This window comes from Bison bison, unplaced genomic scaffold, assembly GCF_000754665.1.
Source record: "Bison bison bison isolate TAMUID 2011002044 unplaced genomic scaffold, Bison_UMD1.0 scf7180017864072, whole genome shotgun sequence".
Lineage (NCBI taxonomy): Eukaryota > Metazoa > Chordata > Mammalia > Artiodactyla > Bovidae > Bison > Bison bison.
Genome location: NW_011494644.1, coordinates 1,468,857 through 1,479,079, shown reverse-complemented (window position 1 = coordinate 1,479,079; position 10,223 = coordinate 1,468,857). Strand labels below are relative to the sequence as shown.

General features: G+C 46.5%; 1 protein-coding gene across 1 annotated transcript in view; it reads left to right on the top strand.

Moving 5' to 3' along the window:
* CLEC19A (C-type lectin domain family 19, member A) overlaps window positions 1-9,633 on the top strand; it is a 27,636-nt gene extending 18,003 nt beyond the window's left edge. The window contains exons 3-5 of the mRNA XM_010837109.1: window positions 2,982-3,075; window positions 8,079-8,211; window positions 9,554-9,633. Of these exons, the coding sequence (XP_010835411.1) occupies window positions 2,982-3,075; window positions 8,079-8,211; window positions 9,554-9,633 (307 nt within the window). The remainder of the gene's footprint in view (window positions 1-2,981; window positions 3,076-8,078; window positions 8,212-9,553) is intronic.
* The last annotated feature ends 590 nt before the right edge of the window (window positions 9,634-10,223 follow it).

Here is a 10,223-nt window from a genome sequence, read left to right as displayed (position 1 = left end):
GATGGTGTGAGATAAGATGCCATATAGAAATAAGGTGTGAGATTGGTCCATGTGGTCCTTGCAGCCCATTTGGAGAGAAGAGACCTTGAGAAATGGCCTCCCAGGTGGCACTAGTGGTAAAGAAGCCGCCTGCCAATGCAGGGGACATAAGAGGCAAGGGTTCGATCCCTGCTTTGGGAAGATCCCCTGGAGGAAGGCATGACAACCCACTCCAGTATTCTTGCCTGGAGAATCCTATGGACTGAAGAGCCTGGCAGGTCCACAGTGTCACAAAGAGTCAGACAGGACTGGAGTGACTTAGCATGCACACACATCCTCAAGAAGCAGAAAACTAAGCCAACCAGCCCAGCCTGGGGAGCATGGAAACTTTCTGCTACAGGTGTTCAAGGATTATACAGAGGGTGCTCACAGAATGTTTCCTGGAAGAACTAGTCCTGAATCAGGATCTTGAAGGTTTGGGAAGCTTAGGGGATGGGGACAGCAGATGTTATAAAGGAGGAAATTAAGAGGGCTTTAGAGTTAGGCGGCCATAGGCTAGTCCCCACTCCACCACTTCCTACCTGGTGATCTTACCCAATCACATAAACTCTCCAAGTCAGAATCCTCAGCTGGGAAGCATCAATAGTTACACTGAGCTTTTAAGATTGAGGATTTTAGAGGAGATAATGGATCTGAAGTTCTTGCACAAGCACTCAGGTAATACAATGCTTCATAGTGAGAGTTGTTAATTATTTTTATTAATTGTAATCATGGGCTACCCTGGTGGCTCAGAAGCAAAAGCAATGCGGGAGACCCGGGTTTGATCCCTGGGTCGGGAAGATCCCCTGGAGAAGGACATGGCAACCCCACTCCAGTATTCCTGCCTGGAGAATCCCATGGACGGAGGAGCCTGGTGGGCTATATATATAGTCCATGGGGTCACAGAGAGTCAGACACAACTGAGTGACTTCACTTTCACTTAATCATGGGTGTATCAAGAGGTCAGCACTTACTTAGTGTGCCCACATCAGATCTTCTTTCTGAGGGCAAGTAAGCCTTGCCTCACCTGCCATTTTTCCTCTCCACTGCTTCTAATAATATCTATCTTGGTCCATTTAGGCTGCTGTTACAAAAATATCACAGACCGGGTTGCTGATAAACAACAGAAATGTGTTTCTCACAGTTCTGGAGCCCAAGATCAGAGCGCCTTGTGCTGTCAAGTTCTGGTGAGGGCTCACTCCCCAGTTTGCAGATGGTCATCTTCACGCTGCAAGCTCACAAGGCAGAAGGGGCAAGGATGCTCTCTAGGGCCTCTTTTATAAGGGCACTAATCCCATTCGTGAGGGCTTCACCCTCATGAACTAATCATGTCCCAAGGGCCCCACCTCTTAATACAGTGACATCAGGAGTTAGCATTTCAATATATGAGTTTGGAGGAGGGGCACATTCGATTTATAACAATTTTGATTGGCAACTACTAGTATGAGACTGCCTAGAACACTGTGTTGAGAAAGATTCTGAGAACTAGAATTCTGAGTGCTTCTGGGATGGATTTCCACAAACACATAATTAAGGAGAGTTATTATGTGTGCTTAGGGCTTCCTTTATAGCTCAGCCAGTAAAGAGTCTGCCTGCAATGCAGGAGACCTGGGTTTAATTTCTGGGTCAGGAAGATCCCCTGGAGAAGGAAATGGCAACGCACTCCAGTATTCTTGCCTGGAGAATCCCATGGACAGAGGAGCCTGGCAGGCTACAGTCTATGGGGTTGCAAGAGTCAGACATGACTAAGCACACACAGCACAGCATTATGTGTGCTTTGACTTGCTACCAACACCTTAAGCAAAATGAAATTGATGGGCAGGTGTTCTAGACAAGGTGGCAGCCTATAGAGAGTGGTCACTTAGAAGAAGCCATTAGGAGCAGATGTAATCTGTTGCAACGTAAAGGATACCTCAACATAATCCTGTTTTGAAAGGAGTTATGGATTGAGTGTTTTTTTAGTCAGCACAGACTACTTCCAGGGTCCTCCACCAATTTCTTTTGTTAGGTAAATTACTTTATAAGCTCTTTGAAATAGGAGGTGAGAATTTCACCAATGCTTTCTGCTGTGTTTCAAATGTTTTGGTACCTACAAGATTCATATGTTGAAATTCTAATGCCCCATGTGATGGTGTTAGAAAGTGGGGCCTTTGGGAGATGCTTAAGCTCTGAGGGTGATGCCCTCATGAATAGGATTAGTGCCTTTATAAAAGAAGCTCCACAGAGCTCCCCTGTCCCCTGCTGCCATGTGAGGGCACAGCAAGAAGTATGCACCCAGAAGGTCCACTCACCTGGCCATGCTGGCACCCTGATCTTGCATTTCCCAGCCTCCAGAACTGTGAGAAATAAATTCCTATAGTTTATAAACCACCCAGACCATGGTATTTTGTTGTAGCAGCCTGAATGGCCTAAGACACCTGTTGAAGAGGGTGGATAGTTAATTGCAGGATTTGGTTTTGCTGAGTCGACTATGCAAGTTCAAGCTTCTAGCTGAATTTTTCAGCAAACCCAAAGATTTTGAAGACGTTCTGTGAGAAAAAGAATTAGGAGAGAGGAGGCTATGTAAGGACTGGCACTGTATGGGGGGCTTTTGAGAAAGAGCAAGAACATTCAGTGAAGATTTTTGTTATTTGGTATGTGCAATACAATGTCAATTCCTTTTTTTGTCTCTTCAATATAATCCACCTTATTTACTAGTGTTTTAAGATAGACTTAAATTTATAGGCTGAATAACAGTGCTGAGTCCTGCTTTGCACTAGCATGGAAAAAATGCAGAAATGCCCCTGACAGGACAGCCCACGTGGGTGCCCTAGTTAAAAAAGAAAAAGGAGAAAAGCCAGATTGCATCACATCCTCTATTTACTTTGATCCAGGAGGGTTAACAAAGGCTGCTGTCAATTTGCAACTCAATCCTGCGCTAAGAGGCAACGAGTAACATGCACCTGGGTTTCTTACCTTTGCAGCTGGGAGGAGAATGTCTTTGTGTACGACCTTGTGAACAGCTGTGTTCCTGGGATCCCAGCTGACATCTGGACAGGGCTTCATGATCACAGGCAGGTGAGGAAGTGCTGGCCATCAGGCCCTCTTGGGAGCTCCAGCCAAGATTCCACTTTGATTTAACCAGCTTTTCATGTGGAACCTACGTGCCTGGTCCCTGCCACATGCCCTGCATACAGAGAAATCAGACACCAAGACACCCCAGTTAGAATACGATAAGCGTTGTGAAAGAGAGGAGGATGGAAATGTATCAGATGGGCAGTGATGGGCTACATTTAGGTTTGGATTCTCAAAAAAAAACAGACACAAAAACTTGATTAGATGGGTAAGAGCCTTTTGAGGGAAAATATCTGCAAAGGAGAAAAAGAAGACAGGTACGTGGCAGGAGGGAAAACCTTCAGCCCCTGATGAACCCTGTGAAAGGAGATGGGGAGGGCGGGATGGGGAGAGCCTCAGATTGCAGAACACTCTGGAAAGTCTTGGCTAAGCCAATGGGATGTCCCCTGGCAGAGGATGCCCATCCCAGGACTCCCACTTGGGCAGGAGTGGGCCAGCACTAATACCTGTGATCATGAAGGAAGCATGTTCTCCCTGTGAATGCAGTGCTGGGTCCAAGGAGCTGTCACTCAGCCATGCTCCCCCAACAGGTCCTCCTGAAGGAGCTCTGAGCAGGGCACATCTACAGCTGCCGCAGCCTCCCTAAATAAGAAACATTTAAGCTAATGTCCAGTGGACAAATAGGAGTCAGTCAGAGGAAGAACATTCCAGGCAGAGAGCACAGCATGGGCAAAGGTCTTGAGGTGGGAGAGTCACAGCACATTCAAGGACACTAAAGACCAGTGTGTCTGGGAGGCAGTGGGGCAGGAGTAGGTGGAATGATGATGGGAGAACAAGGCCAAAGAGGGCTGGCTTGGGCCAGCTCACATACCTGGCACTATCACAGCAGACTCCCCCTGGAGATTTTGTCTGCTGACTTACCCCGGGCAAGCTGCATCCTGAGCATCTCTCCTATATGTACACCTCCAAACCTGCCTCGGAGCACTGCAGGGAATACGATTCCATTTCCAGCACCTGTTCTACCATTTAGTTTATGGTAGCTGACTCTGGTGGAGAAGGCAATGGCACCCCACTCCAGTACTCTTGCCTGGAAAAGCCCATGGACAGAGGAGCCTGGTGGGCTGCAGTCCATGGGGTCGCTAAGAGTTGGACACGACTGGGCGACTTCACTTTCACTTTTCACTTCCACTTTTCACTTTCATGCACTGGAGGAGGAAATGGCAACCCACTCCAGTGTTCTTGCCTGGAGAATCCCAGGGACGGGGGAGCCTGGTGGGCTGCTGTCTATGGAGTCGCACAGAGTCGGACATGACTGAAGCGACTTAGCAGCAGCAGCAGCAGCAGCTGACTCTGGCAGAGAAGGCAATGGCACCCCACTCCAGTACTCTTGTCTGGAAAAGCCCATGGACAGAGGAGCCTGGTAGGCTGCAGTCCATGGGGTCGCTAAGAGTTGGACACGACTGGGCGACTTCACTTTCACTTTTCACTTCCACTTTTCACTTTCATGCACTGGAGGAGGAAATGGCAACCCACTCCAGTGTTCTTGCCTGGAGAATCCCAGGGACGGGGGAGCCTGGTGGGCTGCTGTCTATGGGGTTGCACAGAGTTGGACATGACTGAAGTGACTTAGCAGCAGCAGCAGCAGCAGCAGCAACAGACTCTGGGGCCTTCCCAGGTGGCGTTAGTGGTAAAGAACCCACCTGCCAATGCAGGAGATGTAAGAGACATGGGTTCAATCCCTGGATTGGGAAGATCCCCTGGAGGAGGGCATGGCCACCCACTCCAGTATTATTGCCTGGAGAATCCCATGGACAGAGGAGCCTGGTGAGTTACAGTCCATAGCGTCACAAAGAGTCAGACACGACTGAAGCAGCTTAGCACACACACACAGGTGACTTTGAGAGAATTTTTTTTTTTTTTTTTTTACATCTCTGGGCTTCAGTTTTCTCAGCTATGAAATGGAGTGATAATAACAGTGCCTGGTTGTACAAAGTAAATGGGCCAATATATGTAAAAGATTTAGCCTGTGCTTGACACAAGCTCTCTTGACACAAGAGCTCATTTAGGGTGGTCGAACTTGCTATCAGTGAGCAGAAGTAACAATAGTGGCCAGGCTCAGTAAAGATAGTTTAACAATCAGTAGAATTGACCTGGCAAGAACTTGTATAGAAGTTGTAAATTAAAAAAAGAACCAAAATGTCCCATTATAATAGTAATTTTAAAATTGGCTTATGAATACAGTTAGAGTTAAGGAACTTGTATTACAAGACTTAAGAATAATAACAAGTGAGACAGTAAAAGGACTTGCTTTTATATTTTTCTTTTCAGTCCTAGGCACTACATGCAAGGCACTAGTTAAGTCTCTTAGTGCTTTTAACCTCATTCAGTTCTCATAATAATTCTCTGAGGGAGATATTCAGTCCATTTTACAGGTGTGGAAACTGAGGCTCAGAGAAGTTAAGTAAGTTGGCTAGATTGCAGTGTTAGGAAGTGAGAGGAGCTGGAATCCCAGGCTCTGGTCTCTCTCCCAGAAGGTGTGTGCAATTTCCATCATACAACGTGGCTTCCATAATCATTGATGCGTCAGGAGAGACTCTTCTAAAAACTTAAATAAATGGAGAAATGACTTTTGTTCCGGGGCATTGCAAAGAAGTCATTCTTTCCACAGTTAATTTGCACATTTATTGCAACACCAATCAGATTCCCAACAGGACTTTTCTTGTAATTGGTCAGAGTGGTTCCACAGCAGGCAAGAAAAATACACACTGTTTGGACAGATAGAAAAAATGATGAAGGATGATTTCCATTCACTGGTAGAAAAAAAATTTTTAATGTAATAGTTAGGGTCTTGAGCGGAGAAGGCAATGGCGCCCCACTCCAGTACTCTTGCCTGGAAAATCCCATGGATGGAGGAGCCTGGTAGGCTGCAGTCCATGGGGTCACTAAGAGTCGGACACGACTGAGTGACTTCCCTTTCACTTCTCACTTTCATGCATTGGAGAAGGAAATGGCAACCCACTCCAGTGTTCTTGCCTGGAGAATCCCAGGAACAGGGGAGCCTGGTAGGCTACTGTCTATGGGGTCACACAGAGTCGGCCACGACTGAAGTGACTTAGCATAGCATAGCATAAGGTCTTGAGTACTGGAGTCAGATAACCTGGGTTTAAATCCTGGCACTAATGCTTTATTAACTATGTGAATTTGGGTAGACTAAGTCCCAGTTTTTTCATCTGTAAAATGGAGATGACAATTTCTGCTTTGCAGGATGGTGAGGACAAAATGCCCACCTGTCATGATATATAATAAGCCCTCAACAAACAACAGCTAGTAATATTACCAGCCAGAGCTGGAACCAAACTCAGGCTTGGCTGCTCATTGTTCAAAAGACAGTGTTTGATGCCAGTCAGAATGGCTGCAATCCAAAAGTCTACAAGCAATAAATGCTGGAGAAGTGTGGAGAAAAGGGAACCCTCTTACACTGTTGGTGGGAATGCAAACTAGTACAGCCACTATGGAAAACAGTGTGGAGATTCCTTAAAAAACTGGAAATAGAACTGCCTTATGACCCAGCAATCCCACTGCTGGGCATACACACTGAGGAAACTAGAATTGAAAGAGACACGTGTACCCCAATGTTCATCGCAGCACTGTTTATAATAGCCAGGACATGGAAGCAACCTAGATGTCCATCAGCAGATGAATGGATAAGAAACCTGTGGTACATATACACAATGGAGTATTACTCAGCCATTAAAAAGAATACATTTGAATCAGTTCTAATGAGGTGGATGAAACTGGAGCCTATTATACAGAGTGAAGTAAGCCAGAAAGAAAAACACCAATACAGTATACTAACTCATATATATGGAATTTAGAAAGATGGTAACAATAACCCTGTATACGAGACAGCAAAAGAGACACTGATGTATAGAACAGTCTTTTGGACTCTGTGGGAGAGGGAGAGGGTGGGATGATTTGGGAGAATGGCATTGAAATATGTATAATATCATATATGAAACGAGTCGCCAGTCCAGGTTCGATGCACGATACAGGATGCTTGGGGCTGGTGCACTGGGAAGACCCAGAGGGATGGTATGGGAAGGGAGGATGGAGGAGGGTTCAGGATGGGGAACATGTGTATACCTGTGGTGGATTCATTTCGATATTTGGCAAAACCAATACAATATTGTAAAGTTTAAAAATAAAATAAAATTAAAAAAAATTGAAACCCTGAAAATAAAAAAAAGGACAGTGTTGGAGAGACAGGGTTGGTGGGATAAGAAAGATGCTGTATTTTGAAAACCTGGGGAGATGGCGGATGGGTCCCCCAAACTGTCTCCCAGTTGCTGGTTAGGAGGCAAAGGTTTCAAAGGGGAGTTTCAGGAGTGCACAGGCAGGGGGCTGCGTGCAGAACAGCACAAGCAGCTCCCACAGTCATCATGAAACTTGTCACGCAGTGGTCAGATCAGCATCATCTTGATCCTTCACCTCCAGGATCAGTTTGTCCTCGTTTCCTTGAAGCCAGTTCTGGGTACTGTGCTAGCCATAGATCCAGTACTGCACAGGATGGAGAAGCTTGTCAGAGTTTCAGTCTGGTCATCATGCAGTCAGCTTTTCCCTTCTTGTGCCAATTACAGTAGTTGCAAAACAACTCAGGAATGTGCATTGGACATTGTCATCTATATCTTCAGGGAGGAACTAAAGATTCTGTGATTCCAGTGTCCTAATCATTAACTGTTTGAACCTGCTTTTCTGTGACTCACGAGAGGCCTGGGAGACTACAGCTTTTCTACAAGCAAGAGGCAGGGGACATGGAGGGGCTTTTGTGCCCACATGGTTTCACCATTACCAGTTATGGTGGTAATAATAGTATATCAGATAAAAGTGAGGGCTTCTGCACTGTTAGGTATGAAGGCATTAGATGTTACTCCAAGCTGGACATGGCCTGAATGCCTGATCTCTCTCTCCTTGGCTTGCTTCCTTGCCTCTGGATGCGACCCCCCCAGGAAGGGAAGTTTGAATGGACAGACGGCTCACCCTATGACTACAGCTACTGGGATGGGAGCCAGCCGGATGACGGCGTCCATGCAGACCCAGAAGAGGAGGACTGCGTGCAGATATGGTACCGGCCCACCAGCGGTGGGTGCCCCTGAGACCAGGGTTCTTGCAGGGGTGCTGGGAGGCACCAGGGGTGGTCAAGGCACTGTGAGTTAAACACCTTGGAGAGTGGCCAGAGGTCCCTTGTGGGTGTTAGGGACGTGGCCATTCTCTGTGGTGGATGCATTTTAAATAATATTTAATGGCGTGTTGTTGATATGCAAACTGTGATTTGGATGAAAAGACATTAGAGACAGAAGCATGAAAAGAAAGAAAGCAAGAAACTTGCACAGAGACCAAAGGATGGTGCTTTTATGTCAGCTCACCAACGCACTAAATGTGGCTTGCGCTCATGGACATTAGAACAAACAGAAGCCAGGAAGAGGGCGCAGGCTCAGTAGTGAAAAGAGTGCCCAGTCAGGCTGAAGTCCCGGCCATGTTGCGTTCTAACTCTGTGTCCTTGAGGCAATAGCTTATTCTCTCTGAGATTCGCTTTCCTTGTCTATAAAATGTATTTAATCATCGGTCCTACCCCCAGGGCTCTTCTGAGCACTGAAGGAGATACAGCTGATACGCCCAGTGGCAAGAGCATAGACTGTGGAGTTGAATGTCCTTGTCTGAACTCCAGCTCCACCGCTTATAAATTGGGTAGCCAACTTCTTGGTGCCTCAGATTTTTCATCCATAAAATGGGGCTGCTGCTGCTAAATCGCTTCAGTCATGTCCGACTTTGTGCGACCCCATAGACAGCAGCCCACCAGGCTCCCCCATCCCTGGGATTCTCCGGGCTAGTGACACTTAACTCACAGGGTTGATGGGAAGGAAAAAGAAGATAAGGGACATAAAGCGACTACAGTGGTTTGCATGTGCTGTTAGCAGTCATCACCATCATCGTGAACATCGTCACTGCTCATACGAATTCGAGAAATAAAAATTATTAATATTTCCACTTTATAGATGAAGAAACTGAGGCTCAGAGAAATTAAGTGATTTGTTTGAGTTTTCACAGCAAGCAACTTGTGGAGCTGGGTTTCGATATCTACTCCAGATCCATACACTGAACTGCTCCTTTTTCTTCTTCTGATTAGGGGAGGGAGGCATGGAACAGCAAATTGCTCTTCTGGGAGCCGTCTGGGAGCCTGGGAGTCAGAGCTGGGTCAAGCCTCTGAGTGAGGCTTGTCCTGCCTCTCCACAGTACCAAATCAACACTAGCCCTATTAGGAGAAAGTAAGGCTGGACAGCAGCCGCATCAAGCATCAGCAAGAAAGGGTTGCCAGTGTAGACACCAGGCTTATTGGAGAGGACTTTTACTTTGGTGGGATGGTGGGGTCACTTTTACTGTGGTAGGTGTACCTTCACACAGAGTCTCTGCTTTTCTGCCACAGCTCTGAGGTCATGGAATGATAACACCTGCAACCGGAAGTTCCCTTTTGTCTGCAAGATCGCAGCTCTGACTATTCACTGATCCATTCTCACCCTCACGGCGCGAGCCCAACTCCAGCATGGACTTGTAGCTGTACCTGATGTAAAGTCGACGCTCAATAAATGTCCAACACACAGTGGAGACAAATATCCCAGACAGAGATTTTCTACAAGCAAATCTTAAGATACAATGTAATCAGTTGGTCACCAGTGACAGGAAACCCAACTCAGACTGGCCTGATACATGAAGGATGGTCGATTTATTGGTACAAGTAATAAAAGCCCAGGGGTTGTTCTAGATTCAGAGTTGAATCTCACTGCCCTGACTTGGGGCACACGCCCATTCTTTTTTTTTTTTTTTTAAATTTTTAATTTAATAATTTTAAAACATGTGTTCCCCATCCTGAACCCTCCTCCCTCCTCCCTCCCCATACCATCCCTCTGGGTCGTCCCAGTGCACCAGCCCCAAGCATCCAGCATCGTGCATTGAACCTGGACTGGCATCTCATTTCATACATGACGTTTCACATGTTTCAATGCCATTCTCCCAAATCTTCCCACCCTCTCCCTCTCCCACAGAGTCCATAAGCCTGTTCTATACATCAGTGTCTCTTTTGCTGTCTCATATACCTG